This window comes from Apaloderma vittatum, unplaced genomic scaffold (genome assembly GCF_000703405.1).
Source record: "Apaloderma vittatum isolate BGI_N311 unplaced genomic scaffold, ASM70340v1 scaffold41097, whole genome shotgun sequence".
Classification (NCBI taxonomy): Eukaryota; Metazoa; Chordata; class Aves; order Trogoniformes; family Trogonidae; genus Apaloderma; species Apaloderma vittatum.
The window spans coordinates 11,433-32,649 of record NW_009727464.1 but is presented as its reverse complement, the minus strand read 5'-3'; the positions used below and the strand labels follow the sequence as shown (position 1 = coordinate 32,649).

General features: G+C 40.3%; 1 protein-coding gene across 1 annotated transcript; it reads left to right on the top strand.

The window, feature by feature from the left end:
- Positions 1-1,193: 1,193 nt before the first annotated feature.
- On the top strand, positions 1,194-9,760 carry LOC104277124 (acyl-coenzyme A synthetase ACSM3, mitochondrial-like). The gene is made up of 13 exons (XM_009873674.1): positions 1,194-1,394; positions 2,246-2,456; positions 2,847-3,054; positions 3,383-3,526; positions 4,313-4,469; positions 5,061-5,140; positions 5,908-6,031; positions 6,541-6,621; positions 6,721-6,822; positions 7,191-7,318; positions 7,962-8,061; positions 8,750-8,869; positions 9,674-9,760. The coding sequence occupies exons 1-13, from the start codon at positions 1,194-1,196 to the stop codon at positions 9,758-9,760; spliced, it is 1,743 nt and encodes a 580-aa protein (XP_009871976.1).
- The last annotated feature ends 11,457 nt before the right edge of the window (positions 9,761-21,217 follow it).

Below are 21,217 nucleotides of genomic sequence, written 5' to 3'. Positions count from 1 at the left end.
AAAAGAAGATACAAAGTGCTTTAGGTTAAGGTGCAAATTATGCAAAATTAACGATAGTGTAAATGATTACAAGAAGGAGGTTGCTTCACAGAAAGAATTGTGCTGCCTTGTCTGTTTTGTGCTGTGTTCTGTTCTCATTACTTCAAAAGAAGCAAATGATTAAGTAGAAAGGGTTTCTCTCCAAATCCTTTTTGACGGAGCATCCAGGTTACGTGTCTCCTGACAAAAGCTAATATTGACAGTGCCTCGTTTGGGAAACACATGTCCTGAAAGCTGAATTAAGAGGATCTACCCCAGCAAGCTCCCAATCTGTACTGTCCACAACAAACAGGTCAGGAAAATGTCGTTTGTCTAAATTCCTAGTGTTGCTGATATTTGAGGAGCAGCAGATGGTGCTAATTTCTGATTCTTGCAGCAGTTAAGAGGGCTTCTCTTTTACTGCTTTTTTCCTCAATTTTCTTGTTTAATTTACACGTCTAAGTTTGCAGATGAAAAAGTCCTACAAACTATTGAAGGCTTTCACAGAAGACCTTGGCAGACATTTTTGTAGACCACCAGGGAATCCTGGATTTACTATGCTTTTCATCTCGCTAGTCTTGAATACCATTTCCAGTCTTGAATACAGTTTCTGAATGTTCTTCCTCTCCTCGTCCACAGGCTATTGTGTCTAATTTGTCATTGCAGTGCTCTGAAACCTGTAGATTATAACTAAACCATAGGATTAGAGCAGACTAGGAAATGAGAAATATAGTAATATATGTTCTCAAATGGAATAATTAAAATGATTAGGCTTTTCTGTTAAAGGAAAGAAAGCGATCCCAGTGGTTTTTAGTATTAACAGTGGAGGTCAGAACCTCAGAGTTGTGGGCAGTTAGATGCCCCAATGAGGAGTCTATAAGGATCAGCTGAGCTACAGACAAAATGCCAGGTCAGTACATTAAGTCCTTAATAACTAATGCTAAAAAATATAAGCAAGCAGGATGAGGAGCTTCACATTTCATTGAACTGTGAAAAACATTGGTTTGGCTGTAACTAGCTTGAGTCTTGAATTAATAACTCATTGATTCATAACTAGATTGGTTTTGGATAATCTCAAGATTATTTTCTTTTGTTGTTGTTGCAGGATTCATAGCAACAATTCTGCTATTTGTTTAATATATAGTCTACATCACCTACGTACGTCATCTTCTGCCATGAAGCTGTTGATTAAATTACAGACTATAAAATCCTTGTGGACTCTGAAGCCTCCTAGTAGGACTTTCCAGGGACACCACAGGTTGCTTGCCTCTGATGTATATTCACAGTACGAGTCCATCAGGCGGGGCGAACAGGAGATACCAAAGTACTTTAACTTTGCAAGTGATGTACTGGACAAATGGTCTGAGATTGAAAAGGTAGATGATCTTTTGTTGTGCATACAAGATATTTTAATTTGCAGTTTCATTTGAAATGTTAGGTGTTTTCCTGTATCAAAAAAATTCAGTTGTCAAAACCAACTTGCGTTAGGAAACTGTACAAAATCTCATTCTTTCTTTCTTGCTTTATTTTAAAAGTGTCTCTGACCTTTGGTGCAAAGGTAAGTCTGGTTTGATTTTGATCTAACATCGGAATGTCTGTGCTTATTCCTTCTGCATGCTATTATAGTCGATACTCACATCATAAAAATATGGATAACATAACAGTAACTTTGCATGCTAGGGAAAATTCTTCCACAGGTGTTTAAATGCCTTGCTCCAAAGTGGATTCTGCATTTCTCGAGATGCACTGTAGCTAGAGACTGCTTAAATCCTCTCTTCCTGAGCAATCAAACTAGAAAGAGTCCTGAGATACTGTATTGTCCTGTTGTTTTATTTTGTCCTCTCCCTGTGCTGCTTCTGTTTAATAGTGTTCCACAACTCCATCCGGAATATCAAGAGTATTATGTGAAGTATTTTATGTTATCTGTTATTTTGTGGGAGCAGTAGTGGTATGCTTAAGGCTTAAACTGAAGTAGGATCCAGACTAGGACTTGAGTTTTGAGACAGTTGGGATGGTAAATATTTCAGGTTCAGCAAAGGAGAATTTATTAGGAATATCTGAGCTTGATCTATAGCAAATCTCAATCTGTTAAGGACAAGGGAAAAATAATTGCTTATATGCCAGTTGTGAAATACTCAGTTCTTCCAGGTATATGCAGGTGTATGTGCATTACAATTTCATGGTCTTTCACAAGAGTGTTTTGATTTTGAATACCTATGTTTTGTAGGCTGGAAAGAGACCATCAAACCCTGCCTTTTGGTGGATAGATGGAAAAGGAGAAGAAGTGAAGTGGAGCTTTGAGGAGCTGGGCTTCCTGTCTCGGAAAGTGGCTAATATGCTGACTAAAGTATGTAAACTGCAGAAGGGGGACAGAATTGTTGTGGTCCTGCCACGAGTCCCAGAATGGTGGCTGGTGAATGTCGCTTGCATGCGAGCAGGTCAGTGAGCATATCTGAGACTGGTGAAACCAATTAATGCAAATCAGTTGAAGGGATCAAGAATTTGTGTGATTTGTAAAGGAAAAGTAATGTAATAATCTAGTGAATGCCCTAGCTACCAGTTACACAGGCAGTCCTGAAGGATTTGCAGTAGGTGCTGTAGGAGAGGTGCCCTGTGCAGCAGGCGTGGAGGTGATGGAAGGCAGGAAGAGCTGTGGAAGTCACCACACAGGTCCACGTTTCATTCCTTACAGAAGAGCACAAGCAGCTGCATTATTCTTGACTGTTTGCCTTGGGAATGCCAGGGCAAATTCACCTCAATGTGGGAATAATTAATAGTTTAGGTTGTGTAGAAACTGCCAGCTCAAACTAATTTCATTGCTGTTCCAGGAGTTGTCTTAATTCCAGGAATATCCCAGTTATCAGCCAAAGACATACTGTATCGACTGCAGGCATCCAAGGCCACATGCATCATTACCAGTGACACACTGGCTCCTGCTGTGGACTCGGTGGCATCCGAGTGTCAGTTTCTGAAAACCAAGCTAATCGTGTCCAAAGGCAGCAGGGTGGGATGGCTGAACTTCACTGACCTGTACAAGTGAGTATGAGTTAGTGATGCTGTGATTCTGTGCAAGAGCTTGTTCGCAAGTATTCACCAACTACAAGCACTCAGTAAATGCCAGCATTCAGGTGTTAATCCTGACTGCTTGATTGCTGATCCACATCAGAGTTGTTTACTGGTGGTTGTCTTGATCTCAGAAGATTTTTATCCTGTTCTAACTCCACATTATTTTAGTCTAATTTGGTGAAAAGCTTCTGTGAAGTTTTTTGAGGGGAGGAGTTCTGCAATATGCAATGCTTCATTACATTCTGAAGCCTGTTGTAAAGGAACCACTGAAGTCATGATTGCATTCTCTATTTTAAAGAAACCAATCTGCTGACCATTCCTGCGTCAAAACAAGGATACAAGACTCAATGAGTATCTTCTTCACCAGTGGAACCACAGGTTCTCCAAAGATGACTGAACATTCCCAGGGTAGTCTTGGTTTCAGACCACTTTTAAGTGAAAGGTATGAAAGGTTTGAACCTGGCTGAACATGGGATGACTAAAGCTGCATAGTAGAACTGATGAGAAGTTACTGAATAAGAAATACTAATGCATGGCCTTAGTCCTTCTCCCTCTGAAACTACAAACTAGTTTCTAGAACTAGAACTCTGGAACGAGAAACTCTGAAACTAGAAACTGGGCTAGAAACTCAAATTTTTAGGGGAGTAGGATCACCCTCAGTATTTGTATTTTTCAGTGAATATCTGCTATCATTAGAGTTGTTCAAAGGACAGACATCAACTGGCAGTATTTAGCGCAAAGAACCAAGAGATACCGTGCTGTTTGGGCTGTGGATAAAGCTTTGTGACGTGTAGGTGAGCAGAGACAGAGTCTATTGGTTGCACAGATCACCCTGGTCTTTCAGCAACCTAAGAACTGAAATACCTGGTGTCCAACTCAGCAGCCACGAATGCTGCTGCTTCAGCCCTGTTTTCATACCTGATGGAAAGTCACTTTACTGAAATCCAGATTCCTCTCATTCCCTTACTGTATCCTATGTTATGACATCATAAATGTATATTATATATGTGTGTGTACATACATATTTATGCAAAAATACAGTTAGGTACCCTTTTACCCTAGAGCTTGCTCATAAAAAACTTAAGAGTTCCCAGTGCCTGGGTATCTTGTCAGAAATTTTGGCTTGTTAGGTTTTTCTTTGTTTTCTTTGTGATGTGGTGTGATGTGGTTTGGGGTTTTTTAAAGCAAAAAATTCTCATTACATTTTCATTTTTTTCTACATTATCAGGTACTGGTTGGATTTGACTCCCTCAGATGTGATATGGAGCACAGCAGACACAGGATGGATTCTAGCTGCACTATCATGTGTTTTTGATCCCTGGGTTTTTGGAGCATGCGTCTTTATACATAACCTACCACAGATTGAATCAGCAGCCATCTTAAATGTAAGGGCAAAACTCACCGAGATGTGTTAATCTGCAGAGAGGGTTGTGTCCATAGTTGGATTCAAGATGTTTTATCTGTTGCGTAAAGCCCCTGTTTGCATTTTTTAATGCACACAGCAGAGGTCAAACCTGTGGTTTGTTCATATGTTTTGCTTATAGCTAGTAAGCACTTTGAACGAAAATAATCCAAAAGCAGCACTAAGGACTTGCCTTTTGTTCCTAGTGACTGTGGAAGTAATAACAGATGGTATTAACGCAGACTGAAACTAAAGCATTTCTCTGCCCACACTGGCCCAGGTGAAAGAGAAAACCTCCCTGTAATGTAGATAGAGAAGGACTCGTTCTGGCCACGCTCCAAGCTGCGTAGTCTGGGTGTCGTGTAAACATGTTAACATGGGATTTTGTCTGATCTTGTATACTGTGAATCTCTATGTATTACTGCAACTGCAGGAGTGTTTCTTACCCAACAGAGAGCATGTGGTGCTCTTACATGAAAGCTGCATCAACTCCTATGTCACCTCTCTACGGTGCATCCACAGAGCGGGTTTTTGCCTGAGCTTCATACATCCATCTTGTTGTTTAACTCAACAGACTCTCTGCAGATTCCCCATTGACGCGCTGGTTGGTGCTCCAACGCTGTTCCGCATGCTGGTGCAAAATGATCTCTCCAAGTATGTCAAGAAATTAGAAACTAATGTTTAATTTACACTCACTAAACTTTAGTGATCTCCCAGATCTATCAGCTTGACCCAAAAATAGGGTAGTAATTTAACTTTAAATGTCCTTCATGAAAAGACTGTCATACAGAACTAGTGAGTTTTGCTGAGTTTATGATCAAACATAGAGAAACTTGATCTTTTCCCTCAGATATTTGAGACCTTCCCTACTGAAGTTGAGGAAATCCTTGAGGATATGAAACTGAGCACCCATTAATTCTTTATCATAATTTTCAGTTACCACATTAATTGTCTATCCTTTGGGAAGGACTGTCACCCTAGTGTCAGCATAACAGTGAGAGAGTGACTTGTTGTGACAGTTGTACGCCATCCCCTTGCCCCAGCTCTCACTGCCTGCCAGCATTCCTCCCTCCCCTCCTGCACTTTCTCGCTTGGGCTACTGCAGAGGGTCAGCAATCAGGGCCCTGGCTCAGCAAATTGCTCTGTGGTTACAGGCATGTCCTTAAATCCCACCTGACTTCAGCAAAAATTTTCCTTTTTTTCTTTGGTGTTTAACTCTGCTACTAACTCCTCACATGTAGTGTTGAGTACGGACTGATAGCCAACAGCCAAAGGATCAGGAATCCTCAGATTTCCCCACTTCACAGGACTAACTCTTCCAGTAAACAGCTGCCCAGTACTATTTGTTTATAGCTGTATGCTCCTTCTCTTACCCAGTAGATTTACATATCATGTCTCTTGTTTTTTAACTCCCTGTGAAGCTACAAATTCATGAACCTAAAGCACTGCATGAGCGGAGGGGAACCACTCAACCCAGAAGTCATGGAGCAGTGGAAAAGCAAGACTGGGCTGGACATCCATGAAGTATATGGCCAGACTGAAACGGTACATCTTGAGGGTCAATGTTCTATTAAATCTTTGTCATTCCCTTTTTGCTTTACAATGGTTTAAGGTTTGTTTTGAAAGAATACAACATGTTTCTTCACGTTTCTGTGAATGTTTCAGTAATCTCCTCCCCTGATAACCTCTGGAAGAACACTCTTTCATGGGTCTCCTCACAGAATGTGCCAGAAACATGGGTTGTTGGGAGGAGATGTGCTGTAGTATTTCCATAAATGTTCTTAAGCAAATTCCAAGTGCCCCCAAGAGGGCAGAGTTTGAATTGAAGGAAGAAGGCTGGTTAGCAGAGGGCATGAATTCTTCACAGATAACAGAGCAGGATTCTTTCAGCATTTCTTGATTTTGCTTATCTGTACCATACAGCACTGACATACAGGATCCTATGAATCTTAATTCCTTACTTTGGAATTATTTTAGAAAATACATTTAATGAATTTAGTATGAATGCAGCAGTTTTCTATAGCAAAACTTTGGTTTGGTTTTGCTTTTTACAGGGAATAATCTGCTCTGTTTTTAAAGGAATGAAGATTAAACCTGGATCAATGGGGAAGGCAGCCCCCCTTTTTGATGTTCAGGTTTGTTGGCTGCTTTTTAGATTCTTTAATAAGGGTGTTTTGTTTAGTTGGTTTTGGATTTTTTTTCCATTGGACTAAAATACATGCTTTTCATTCCAGATCATAGACAAAGATGCTAATATTCTGCCTCCAGGACAACAGGGGGAAATTGCTGTCAGAAGCAAACCGATAAGACCACTTGGTTTATTCTCTGAATATGTAGTAAGGACTTTATCTTATTCCTCACCACCACCAAACTCCCTCAAACTCTCCAAATGCATAGTGGTTCAAAAGGGTGAATATTTTTCACCAGTTCATTATTTATTACCAGAGTAATTTGTTTGTTTGGATTGGTTGATGTTGGAAATGGGAGTAGAAAAATTTGCTCAAGATTTAGGTTTTGTTTGTTTTTTAACGACTTAAAATGGTTTTGTGTTTTAAACCTATTTTATTGTATTTTATAGCAATGTCAGTACAATTCTTTAACTGAAAAATTAAGTTGCAGTGCATTTAACCTTGTGACCATTACAGCATAATGTATAGCTAATGCATGCTCCAAATCTAAACTACTGTTCGTAAACCACTTTGAGGACAACCCTAAGAAAACTGCAGAAACTGAACGTGGGGATTTTTATGTCACTGGAGACAAAGGAACTATGGATGAAGATGGATATTTTAAGTTTATTGGAAGAGACGATGACATCATCATTTCTTCAGGGTCAGTTTGCATGCTTCCTTTCTAAGTCTGCTGTTGTATAATCTTGCATGTGGTTTTCCTGGCAAGGATTGGCCTGTGGTGAATGTACTGACCTCTTGAGTCAGGAATACTTGGTTTTATTACTAGCTTTTCATAGACCTGTAGTATCATCTTGGTGATGTCAGTGGCATCTCTGTATGCATTTCCCCTACAACATCTCATCTGTTTTAACAAAGAGTGAAGACTTCCATTGGCAGAGGAGGGCTTTTGACTAAAATTGGAGGACATGTCTATCAGACTCAAAGAGCATTGTAACATTTTATTTTAAACAATTTGAAATGAAACAATTTGATATTGTATGGTATGATGGCATATTGTGGCACCACTTGGTACTGCAGACCCCAGCTGTCAGGGTGGGATGGAGCTCCAGCTTAGGAGCTACTCGCAAAGGGGAGAGGTGGGGAGATATCCTCAGCACCAGCAGCTCTCTACTGTGTGATGGCCATGAAATGCTCCTGCTTTCCCATACAGCCAACTTTCCTATTTTGCCTAAAGTTTCTGTAGCTGGTGTTGTTTTATTACTTCAATGTGATAATTAAAAACCGCTTGATACTAGTTTTCCAGCTCATAAAACCAAATCCTGCATGTTTCTTTCCTTACCTAGCTATCGCATCGGGCCATTTGAAGTAGAGAGTGCCCTGATAGAGCACCCAGCAGTAGCAGAAGCAGCTGTTGTCAGCAGCCCAGATCCCCTCAGAGGAGAGGTAACAGTGCTGAACAGTGGTGAGGGAAGGAAAATGTTTGTTTAAATTTATAACTATAAAAGCAGTTCCTACTTTCCTGAATAACATACAGTTCTAAGACAGTCGTGTCATTGTGGATAATCCCACTTGAGGTGACAGGCAAGATCCCTTCCCATTTTACATGCCTTTGCTCTTCTTGGTTTCTTTTCATCTCAAGGTCTTCTCTCTGGAGAACATTAGTGGTGTTTACTTTCCCTTTGTTGTTAAACACTTGTCTATACACTGACATTTTATTTTTGCTGTCTAGCCAAAGTTTTACTGGAACTTCTGTAGCATTAGGCTTGGACTGCAGGGTCCTGTGCTGGGATCGTATGTGCCCGTTGTCCCCAGTGTGAACTTCAGAGAGAAACAATGTCCCTCGGCTTCAGGGAGAACTTTGCAGAGACACCTCTTGTTAGTCTTTGTTCTTGCCCCCTGCTGAGAGGGTAGACCACACGCTCTTACAGAAATGATGGCAGGAAAGCTCTGCTTTCAGCTTTCCGTTCTGCCCCCGTGCACGAGCTGGGCACAACCATTTCTCATATTGTGCTTGTTTCTCAGTTTCCCTCTCTTGCATGCCATGTCTCTGAGCAGCGCTGCTCGCTGGTAACCTGTATGTCAGCTCTTAAGAGTGGATGGTGTCAGATCTCTTCTGTTCCTTGCCTTACAGGTTGTGAAAGCATTTGTGGTCCTCTCTCCAACCTTTTCATCTGGTGACCTGGAGAGCTTAACACGTGACCTGCAGAAGCATGTCAAGAAAACCACTGCTCCGTATAAATACCCTAGAAAGGTAAGTGCTTCTGAGAAGAAACTTTAAACCAGGGCATGCTTCTGTAAATCTGGGGAGAATTACTGTCTGGATTTTCATGATTCACCTGGTAAAGATTCAGCTAGAGCACTGGCTCCCTGAAAAACCTTAATTTACATTGGTTTTGTGCATTTGATTAAAGTGTTTGTTTAAACTTCTTTAAAGTTTCTAGGCTTTTTATGATACCCTAGTTAGATCTGCATGTTCTAAGTGAGGCCTATGATCATAATTCTCCATTTTGTATTTAATCTTCAATGTAGCACTCTACCATGACTTCGGATTCAGTCAGGTACTACCCTAAATAAGTTTTTATTTCCTGGTCCTCACAGTTAGTGAATGAGAGGAAAACCCAGGATACTACACTTGGCATTTCTCAGTAATTCCAGCACTTCAGGAAAAAAGCTATTAGTGCACTTGTGCAGAGCTCATAGGGACTAAGGACTATTAAAGGCTGTGCCACAAACATCCTTTTTTTTTTTTTTTCCTTGTCATTCGTCTCTGACCTCTGATACATTTAGGTATTCATCCTTCCATTACGCTACTTGTGTTACAGTACTCAGTTTGGTTAGCTGCGAGGCAGCTGCACAGATATTTGGATATCTAGACAGCCAAAGAAATTGTTTCATGAGTGGCACAATGTGCTGCTTTGATTTGACTTGGACTTCATCCTTTGGACAAGCAGTTCTGACTGATGGGAGTCTTACTTTTCTACATATGCTGAAAGCCAGACATGGGAAACCAAGTCTGTAGAACATGCTATGTTATTTTATGTCCTTTTTTATTTAGGTGGAATTTGTCAAAGAGCTGCCAAAGACAGTCACTGGGAAGATCAAGAGGAACGAGTTAAGAAACAAAGAATGGGGACGGATGTAGCATTGTTTGGGACTTAACAGAACACTATATAAATTTCTCTAACTTCCCTTCTCCTGATCTATTTTTGTTAAATGCCTGAACATCGTAAACTGTAACACCAAGATGTGATGTTTGCACCTGCTTGCCAGCACTGCTGGAAAAGGGGGCAAATCATACAACTCCATTCTAGACCTGAATGTTCACAGATTCACCAGAATTTGGCTGGTGACTCTCCTCTCTTAAGACAGCATTCAAGATCAGTGAAGAGATATTGCTGATAATGATTGTGTAGCTCCAACCTGCAGAAAAGTCAGACATGGATTTGAGATTCAGATGCTCTGTCCTTACATGCAAAATGTTTAAACTGAATGCAGCCTTCCTATCATTTACTGAAAATGAAAAGACTACTCTTTATTGATACCACCATATCACCTTTGTAAACCTTTCTTGTTTAATCTGTACATTGATGAGAAGCAGTGCCACCCTCTCCCATGCTTTTTCCACAAATGCTGTCTCACACAGAAGTAACTTTGTTGCTCACCCTCTGTTCTGATCTTCACATGCAATCGACAAAATTCCGGTACCGCTTCTAGTGGTCTTTAAAATGAAGTTTGCTGTTGTGCAGGTGACCCAATTTGTACAACAGACCATGGTTCTTTGCCATATTTTGTGCTCTGTGTTACTGCAGCTGTAAAGTGCAGTGAGAATTGGAGATTTGGAGAATTACAATTTTGAGAAGTAAAAATATTTTATTTCTTGGGACGCTTTACTTACATCAGTGAAACAATTTCTGTACTAGCAACTGCTGAAATGAAAGCAATTGTCAATAAATATGTTTACTTTGTTCTGTTTTGACAGTAGCTTCATTTTTTGTAATGATCTTCAGTGTTTTACAGAGATTTCAGAACACTTGTCTCCTTCACCCTTAAGGTTTCCAGGATCATTAGATTACGTGATTCTAAAACTAATCATTAGTTTCTTGAATGCACTTCTTTGGCCACATCACTTGTCACTTGTCACTGTGTTTAAAAACAGTAAGTGGACCAAACAACAAGTCTGCAAAAAATGGAATGATAACTCAGTGTACAAACTGGAACTCGGAGCCCCTGGAAACTATCCTTGTCTCTGCAGTTACCTGTTCGGGCAGTTAAATTCCACTAGTGTCTGAGAATGGGAAAGCTGATGTTCTATTTTTATTTCTTCCCTCACCAAATTTAAAGAACTGAAATCAGGCAACTAAATTTGGAGTTGTGGAAGCTCAGAGCCTTAAAAGAAAAGCAAACAACAAAAGGTCTGAATGAAAATACCTTGCTGAAGACAAGAGTTTTACCACTGATTTCAGTGGGGTCACTTTTGACTCTCTAAATTCTAGTATGGCTCACTAGAATGACTTTCTCTGAGCCTCGACATTAGAGCTGTCACCTATGGTGATTCATTGCTTAGCTGACCTTAGAAACTGGGTTTCTGTTGTGCTCTAGTATCCATTTTTTTGCATGAATGGACTGGGATCAAAGTCAAGCAGACTGCCAGGTTATTCATGCCACGTGTTGTGGCTGTGAGGTGCTCTGCTCCGTGCTGCAGCAGCCTATCACTGTTACTCAGCACATTTTTTTGTCTTGTGTTCAAGCAGGTAGTTTGTTTAATTCTCCTCCTCTGCCCAGGATCAGTGAATTGTCAGTACATTTCCTCCGATCCATGCGGAATGATTTCAGAGACACAGGCTTGCAGCTGCAAGCAGGTGAAAGCAAAATACATCTCTCTAGCACGTGGCTTTCTTTTGGAGTCACAAAGTTTGAAATTTGACTAGATTGTATCATTCGGGCTGAAAAATAGAATTTTCAATAGACTAGCCTTTCCATTTGACACCTTCTCTCCATCCCTCTTCAATTTGATGTTGTTCTCAGAGACAATAGAAAAGGTAATACCTGCATCAGAAAAAGTATTCTGTATCAAATATACTGTGATGCATTATTTCGTGAGAGTTTATGCTCTCATCCCAAAGACTGTGGAAGGGACACGGTGACGTTGGTATGTGTGATCAGAAGAGCAACATGATAAAGTTGCAAAACAACCTCACACAGGTGTTAGTGCTGCCACTGCCTCTGCACGTTTTGCCAGTGTCTGCAAAGACAGCGCTCTTCTCCCTTGTGTCTGGGTGACAAGGAAACAGAAATGGATCATAAGGAGGTAGTTGTTGTGTTCCTGAGGTGCTCTAGTCTTCAGCCCTTTCTTTTTATGTTTTATATGTTTAGAATGGGCAACACTGCTGTTCTAAGGACAGCAGACTTGTAAAATAACTGTTTATACTTATTTTAGAGGAGTAGGTCCCTTTTCGAAGTTTTATAAAGTAGAGAGAGATCTTCAGTTTCAGCTGGCGACAGGGAACATATTACCTCTTCAATGTTTTCCCCCTAGTGGTCATATACATTTTCTCTGGTTTGGGATAGTGGCCACACAAGTCCTAAAATGCATTGCTACAGGTGGGGAACTAGCAGTTTTATTGCAGCAAGATTCAAAAATCCACGTTTTTGGTGGCAGCATAAGAGCTATGTGTAGATGTCCCCTTCTTCTGAAGGCATGTCTCCTGTCTTCCAACAGCTAGCCAAGAGTGGAATTGGCAATGCAAATTTGGGAGTGTACGGCATGCTTTTAACCTGTGAGGTGTGTTATTTTGCATAATATAAGACAACTAATTTGTGCAAGCAACATGTATTTGTATTGAAGATTATTTTGATAGGTATGAGTATAAGACCCCATTTTTGAGAACCCTGCTGAGGTAAGGGAAATGAGAATCGAGATTATATTCAGTCTGTGAGAAGTAATTCTTGCATACGTGATGCTGTCATTTGTCATGAGAAAGTAGCAAGTTGTAGGATTTCATAACACATGCTTAATGTTGCACAGGTATATATATACTGTGTTTCTGTACATATATTGCATATGTATTTTGGCACATAGCATTGTTTTGCTTGCTTTAGTACGAAAGTTAATATTTAGTTTTATGTCTAGAAAACCGTAATGCATTTCCAGAATGTGTTTGGAACTTGGTCTTGCAGATTTGCTGGATGGTGATTTTTGTGACTTTATGTGCCTTATTTTACCCAGTCCATTGAGCAGGAGCGTTTTATAAGTGACCTACAACTTCATGTCCTTTCCTACAATACAAAAAAGTTGGCATAAAGCTGCAATGAAAACCAGAGCAGCCATTAGGTGAGTTTGGGTTTAGTTATTCATGAGGCTTTTCATATTGTTGATGTAAAACCAATTACTATGCTAATACTTGATCTGAGTCTTAATAGTCCTCCCTGTAAGAATGAAAAAGAACACAGTTTATAAATGAAATGGATGTAAGCATATCTGTGTGAGAAGGGTTTGTTTTTTAAAACGTTAATTGGAGACGGAGTAATTTGCTGAGTTCAGCCATCACATTCAGGTGTTAGATTAAAGATGCAGAACTCACCATCAGTGTCTGAGCTTCCATCAGCTGTGGCAGAGCAACAGCGTCCAGCAGCTGCTTGTCTCCTAAAGGATTCCTTTACAGTCCTAAAATCCCAAATAAAGTTATCTTTAAGCACAATCTCACAGACTTCTATTGAGAGTAGAAAATTAAATCCCTCATGAGAGGAAGAAGTTGGCTTAATGTGATCCTACCGGAAGAAAAGTGAACAAGTTTGTGGTGAAATTTGGCTGCAGCAGATTCTGTCTGCCAGGGACCCCGTGCTCCGCACGGCTTCACGCCCTCAAGCCAGGTTTCCCTTGAGAGAGGGAGGCTGCAAGCTCCACCGACCTCTGCTTTTTTAAGGCCTCTGTGAGACCACACGTTTGGGATAAATGGGCTCCAATGGGGAAGTTACAAATCCCAGAGCCTGCCAGTATGGCCAGGGGGAATCAAACTGCTCTGCTACGATGGCAGAGTAGAAAAATAAGCCAAGGTTAGATGTTAGATATCTGTAAGTGTTATGGCCAGACCAAATCGATATGTTTGCAGTCACTCATATACAGTGTGTATTGTGTGGAAGTATCACGAATGTCTAGGGTAGAAGTTTTGTGGAGAAAAACTTTTAATTTGGACCAGATTGTTCCATGATGCAGTTCAGTGGTTCGAATGAGGAGAAACTCCAGGTCCATAAATCCAATTTTGTGGACTTGCTTATCTCCCTCTGAGAAATACCGGTAGAATGCTGACACTAATGACAGAGCAGCTAAGAACACCAGTGTACTACTTTGCTCACACCAATATAAAGCCAGAGGATACTTCTGAGAAGGAAATGGAGCCAAATTATTGTAAAGCAAATCTAAATCGGAAGTGTTTCAAGCTCAGTTGATTTAATCTGGAACACCTTGAATAGGATTTTTTGCACTGAGTAGGATCTTTCACTAGTGTAGATCAATGCTGTCGTATGGATTTCTCTCAGCTGTGCTGATTTACGCCATTAGATAAATAAATAGTGGACATTAAAATCACAGTGAGAAAAGTTTTGAAAAGAGCATCTTATATTTCTTTTAAAATTGTAGATCATTTAGCTGCAAAATTATCCATTTCTGAAGAGTAACAAACTACATAAAGTCAGTTTTCTTTTACAGGGTGTTGTACATGCAACTCAGGAGGGGATACAAATTAATCCTGGTGCATTAGGAAAAGCAGTTCCAGCTTATGATGTCTGGGTACTTTGATGAGCATAAGGCATTCTGGTTATTTCAGTCTGAAATAAGATAAGGTCGTGGCAGGACAGCTCTCTGTTTAGCAGCACATCACCTAACTACTCATGAGCAAGTTTTCTTTTTTTTAGGTGTTAGATGAAAATGCTAACATTGTGCCTCCAGAATGCAACCTTGCCAACCAGATGAAACCAGTAAGGTCTTTCAGTCTTTATGCTAGTTTTGTGGCAAGGAATCGAACACGTTTGGGAGAATGTTTTCAGTTCACTGGTGACTTTTGAAGTGCCACCCTCCAAACATGTATGTTTAGCTTATGAAAAACGTGTTTTTCGCATAGTTCTGGAGGTATCATAACTGACTGCAGAAGCACTGTTGATTTACCACTGAACCAAAGATTTCAGAATTATTTGCCCAGCTCTGCTTCTTAATACCAAATTTATATTTCCTCTGTAGATGTATCACTGGTCTACTTGAAGTAAAGGGAGTGCCCTGATAGAGCATCCTGCAGGAGCTGAAAGAGCTGCTGTCAGCAGCCCAGACCCTGTCAGAGAAGAGGTAAGGACAGTGATATTAGAAGCTAGCTAAAACATGTAACTAATGTATGTATTGAGAAACAGCTGTGTCTGTAGAATGTTTACATCATTACAATGTTAATACAAGCTCGTATTAACATTGTAACGATGTAAACCAGCATTTTCAAGTACATTTGAGGAGACAAAGAGGTTTCTAACTTCCTTTGGGTTTCAGAAGAATTGAGGGGCACCTAGGCCAATTTGAAACTCTGGCAGTGACTTCTGTGAATCCCAATGAGGTCCCGTAACTTGAGGCAGTGTTCCCTAGCTATTCTTCTGAGGAAAGCCATAAAGCTACTCTGGCCTAAGTAACTTGTCTTCTTGAACACTGTGAGGACATGATGTCGCTGCCCAGACACCAGTGAAGAATTCCTGTTTGCTGGGAATGCCACTGTGCTCACTGTGAGTAGCTTTAAGACCCGTTTGTTGGAGCTCAACAAGCAATAAAAAAGTTGTCCAGCATCTGGCTCAGGAACTTAAACTTCCACTGACTTGAAAGTAATTTGATTGTAGAAAATTGTGTTATTCATCTTAGTCTTTCTATGGAACATTATTCATCAACTTAGTAATTGCTGAGTGGTGCCTTGCTCTAGCTCTCTCCTTTAGGTGGTTGAAGCTTTTATTGTTCTCTCTCCTGAATTTACAATAATTCTTCAGCATGTGAAAAAAGTTAACTGTACCATACAAAAACCCAAGAAAGGCAAGTTATCGCTGAGTTCTGAATACAAAGTTATTCCTGGCAACACAAGCTAAAATTAAAACTCCTCTAATCAAACCTAATAATCAGATTAGAAATACAATCAGGTATATTTTGAAATTGTAGAATTTTGTGCTTTTTTCTCCTGAGACCTCTTTTAATCAGGTTCTGAAATGTAACACTGAAAAATCTGATCCCACTCTTAACTACTTACTATGTAAGTAAACACAGCTTGTCTGGATGTCATAGACCTATCCTGATGGAATCTGATGTTGTCTTCTTACATTGAAACTACAGAGGAACCTGTATTAGATTTCACTGTGATCGTGGTCAGGGAAATGAAATGTTCCTTCACCTAATCAAATTGTGTCTATGAGCACAAATTCATCCTAATTATTTTAAACAAAAGAACCAGATTTTGCAAATTAAATACAGTTAAAATATACTAAATGTGTTTCTAGACATTTTGAGTGACTAACTAAACAGGGAAAGACAGTACTTGGATGTTACAGTAAGAGGGGGTTTGAATACTATAGCGTGGGCGAAAGCCTTGGCTGGCAATAATCAGTAGCCTGTCAAGTTCCTCAGTGGAGTTGTCACAGTTTGCACTTGTCACAGATTATCAGGCTCAAAGGGTACAGCCAGTCTGGAGGAATCTCAGCATGATTTTCACATCTCATTACTGGTGGCAGTGGGCTGTGCAGACATTAGCAGTACTACAGCCTTTCCACGTGAGGCAGGAATCAAATTCCACTAACAGAGTATCTAGAGTGGTTGAAACTCCAGGACATTCGCATTCAGAGTTAAACAGGATTAGTTCATCAGGAGTAGCAGAATAGTCCCCACCTGGCTACCACCAGAAGTCTTCAGAAAAGATTTCACTGTCAGTCTTTGGTTTCCCTCAGTTTCTGCACAGGTTTCCAGCAACTGTGATGCAGCATTTTAAATTTCCCTTCCCTGTCCCTGAGTAACAGCTTTGTTCTGGGAGATTAATTTTTTTCTTCTTGATTCTATCGGAACAGAGGGAAAATGTGTTGGATATTTTAAACATAATCTCATTTTTGGAGTGAAATAAAACTAGAAATAGGATTAGATTTTAAAGTGCAGCTGTAAAAACATGTTGAAAAATGTAATCCAGTCACAATTTCAAAACCTGATTCTTTTAAGCACATTTAGATTTCAAATGTAAATACTTTTTGTGGCAAAGTAATCCACTTTGAAGTAATCAGATTGTTCATGTATCCATTTTTTCTATGCAAGTAGTAAGTTCTTTAACATAATCTAATTATGACCTTGGCGAGTAATTGTTTTTAAAGCAATCTTAAAAATAACATCCTGGAACAGATTCTTGGAGTTAGTACTGGTCGATGTTGGGCTTTAAGCAGACCTGGCTAGATTTTCCCCTGAGCCCTGCTCTAGTGGTGTAAGTTGCTCGTCATAGCGGGTCAGCTCTTGCTCAGGAGGTTTTCTCTCTGCTGCAGTCCCAGACTTCTCAGTGTGTGCTGGGCCAGTCACACTCACCAACATGTTAGTGCAGTTTTGTAATGACCTGAACCTGACTGGGAAAGAAATGAAGAAAGAAAGAGATGGATCAAAACATTTGTTTGGTGTGTGGGCGGGAATCCTAGTTCTTCTTCACTGGCCAGAGTTTCAAGTAACTAAATAAAGCCCCTTGGTTACTCCCTTTGAAGGTGTGCTCAGATTCAGAGGCATGTGATTATCCCATACTACTGATTTGAGGAATTACTGAGTCACCCAGCTGAAGAGCTCTGTTTCTCTAAAAAGTAGCTCGTTTGTTTTGTTGGGTGCTGGGACTGAAGTGCTCCCTGTCTGCTTCGTCCTCAGAAGAGCCTGCAGCTTTTAAAATTGCAGGCTTGCCGCAGGAAAGGAACACAGCTCGGAGTGAAGCTGTGTCAGACTTCTAGGTATTGTTACTTCTCTTTAAAGAGGAGTTGGAGTTTGTTTAACAACTCCTGAAGGTGATCTCTGGGAAAACCCAAGGAAAGAAACTGAGGAACAAAGAGTAGGGAGGAGCTTAGCTTTGTTGCTGAGCCCCTGACTAGAATGTGCTCATCCTGGACCGCTTTTTTGCCTTCCAGCATCCTGGTCCCTATCGGTCTTAAGAGGTGCTGCACAACCTTCTGAATAAAAATAGAAGTTACCCATTTTTGTTCTGGTGCTTTGGGGTGTTTCTAAAGCAATATATTCCCTATAATTTAAAATGTATGTGGTAGAAAATGATAATAAAAGAATGGAAATCAGACTTGCCTTTAGCTTTTGCCTTTGTTTTTCTATGTGCATTATCCCTGAAAACCCCACAGTATGGAATTATGTGTCAAATACTATTTTGTGAGAGTGTTTTTTTCAATAATTGTTGATGATCAGACTTCCAGCCTTAGCCAGTGCTGGGTCACATATAGTTTCAGGATTAAATATAATCAAGGATTTCCTGGACTGAGTAGTCAATTCAGCCTGTGAGATATTTCCATAACAGTCAAGCAGTTGCGTGAGTATGGGTGCAGCAGAGGTTTAGATCCTCCCTGTTAGGTCACATCTCACGTTTCTTGTTACCCCTCTGTAGTGCTTTCACCTCACACAACGTTGCTACAGCACAGCCTGTGTACTCTTTATTCTTGCTTCAGAAGATATAAGTAGTAGTCAAACTCTATGACCAAAGCCATATTTACTGGGAGCACAAAACCACCAGGGAACCAAAAAAAAGCCCACGGTTACTTATCTCCTCGTTATCTATTTGCTGATTCTGCTGTGAACCCACTATGCAGTACCCATGAGCACATCTCCTGTTGCACCAAGAGCCTGGGAAAATAGGAAACGTGCTGTGTAGTAAAGCTGTTGATGACCTTTCGGGACAACTAATTGAGTTATTAACGGGCAAGGAAACACAAGTCCCAGAAGAGGCTGTGCCAGGAGTGTTTTGCAGGAGGATCTCACCTCTTTCATAACCTTAAGCTCTGAAATAGATACTGCTTTGCTTTCCAGCTACAAAGCACATAATTGCCTGAGGTCAAAAGCAAAGAGAAAACAAATGCACAAAATGTTGCGTCTGTAGATTACATCAATCTAAATGGATCTGAGCTTGCACTGCTGAAGCCAGTTGAAAATTTATTTCTTTAGAAGCAGAATTAACCCTCAAATGAGAACTAAACTACACTATGGTGCATGCTGAGAGTGTTACTTTTTTAAGAAAATTGCAGAAGTGACTGAAAGGAGGTCATCTGGGTTTTCTATTGATCGGTCCTTTGGATATCCATTCCACAGAGACAGTCTTTAGGTTGCCTTCTATCCAAAGTGTTGTACTTGAAGTCAGCAATAGACGTGCCAGAGAGGAACTATGTCATCTGCCTTGAGTGGTTCTCTACTACATTCTCATCAACAGTTCCTCTGATTTCTGCTTCCTGGGAGCAGGTAGTTACATTTTGGTGAACAAATGAGAAACTTCTTTAGAATTCATTGCTGCTACCATGAAAATCACTGGTCAACTGTTTTTTCCCATGTGTGCTGGTGGAAGGCTGCTATAGCGTGCTCAATGTTTGAGAGTTGTCCTGCTTCTTTGTTCTAGGAGTTTGAGGACATCTGTGTGTGATTGGCCATTGCAGTGAATAATGGTTCATGATATTTCCAAAGAGCAGCAGCTCTGTTGTGTGTCTCAAAATGTATTCACATGGTGCCAGCAGCCAGGGGGATGTCACCAGAGTTGTTGTAAACACTTGAGTACTCTTAGGAATTTACCTTGGTTTACCCTGCACCAAATGTGGCTGCGGTGCAAACTGGTGAGCAAAGTTGTTTGTTAATGTCAGTCTCTCCACATTGGGTTGAAGATGGGCTTAATGCCCTCTCATGTACATAGACTGAAAACACCGTGTGTTCAGAACGGCTCTTTGGGTGTGTTACACAGCTCAAAAGCTGCTTACAGCCACAGTAAAGTGAGGAATGAGAGAAGTCTTTTGCAGCATGGGGAGAGCAGATGCAGAATATTGTGCTCTGTTACAGCGAAGTGAATTTCCTCAAATGCTGACCCAAATATTGTTGCTTTGAAACTCACTATATGTACTTCTGAAGAGTAAATTCAAAGAATGAGGTTTTTCTCCAGGTTTCACTGGGAGTTCTGTGTGGTTGTCTTTGCCCTGTCCATTTTAATTCCTGTGATGGAGCACACAGGCTTCCAGGCACCTTAAGATGTAGTTCTCGTTGCTCCTAATCTTGGTTGAAAAATGGTGAGAGGAGAAGCAGAACCAGTTAAATAGCAGTCAGATCAGAAAAAAAAGGATAATTCTCTTTTCAGATCACCTTAACATCAGAAAGCACTGTCACTTCAGGCAGTCTCCTTGTATGCCCTTTTAAAAAGGTGTTAAAGTGAGAGACAGGTAGCCTATAATTACTTTAGCTTTGAGTATCTGCTTTTTCAGAATATCTTACGTGATTTACCAAGCTTGAGGTTTCCTAACAGTGAACTCTACAGCAGTAGGTTGCAGGAGCTGACTCTGTGTCTATGAGACACAGAAGACAGAGAGAAGACTGAGGTTGTCCGTGACTTCTGCCAAGAGACTGATGCCAAACTTGCTGGTTTACTTCCAAGTAATTTCAGAGCTTACATTGTTTGCAGAAGTGACTTCAAAACTTTCAGATATTTTCAGGTAATATTTATTGATACCAGGCTTATGAAAATCTTCATATCTTTATTATACCAATTTTCATACTATGTGTAACTCCAAAATCTGAAAATAAAGCCCCATTCTTGCCATTTCCAAAATGACCACTGCCATAGAGTTACATATTAATGTATGGTGGATTATCCATTCTCCAAAGCAGTGAACCAGAAATGCAGTCATTCGTACTCAACGTTCTTTCCATCTTCTCTCAACTTTTTCAGTAATTGTGCCTTTCTTCAGAGGGTAATTGGAGAAATGAAATCTGCACTCTCGGCAGGGAAATAATCCTCACCATGGAACGTGATGTGTGATACTAATGAACGAGAGAGCTCAAGTGAGCCAGGAGGAGGCAATACTCACCAGTTAAGTACTGGGCAAGGTCTGTAAGGAGGAGTTGAAGGAAGTCTCACCTGATCACAAGTAACGTCTCCAGGTAAGCACAACCTATTTAAACACCACAATAAATGAGTGTTTATTTACTAGTTGTTCAAATGCTTGATCTTATAAAAAATGAAAGATACAATTTGTTAATGTAAAAACAAAAAGCTATGATGCCATGTTTTATTCTTCTTTCTTCACATGAATCTCCCTTTTATGAAGGAGAGTGGACTACCACAGAACAGTTACACTTTTCTGTTTTGTGTCAAGCAGACTGAAGAAGTAGCTTAGGCCTAAGTGTGCAATTCCTGGCTCAGATCTAAGGGAAAATTAAAACAGCAGCCAATTCTACAAGGATGTCAATGATTAACCTTTAGTTCTGGAATCAGGCTTTTTTTAATGATGAGATAAGGATAGGGATAAGCAATATGTTATAAGCCAACTGTGAAAAAAGGAAAAGCCTCCATTTATATCTTTCAGTCTCTGAAGTTGAATGCATCCT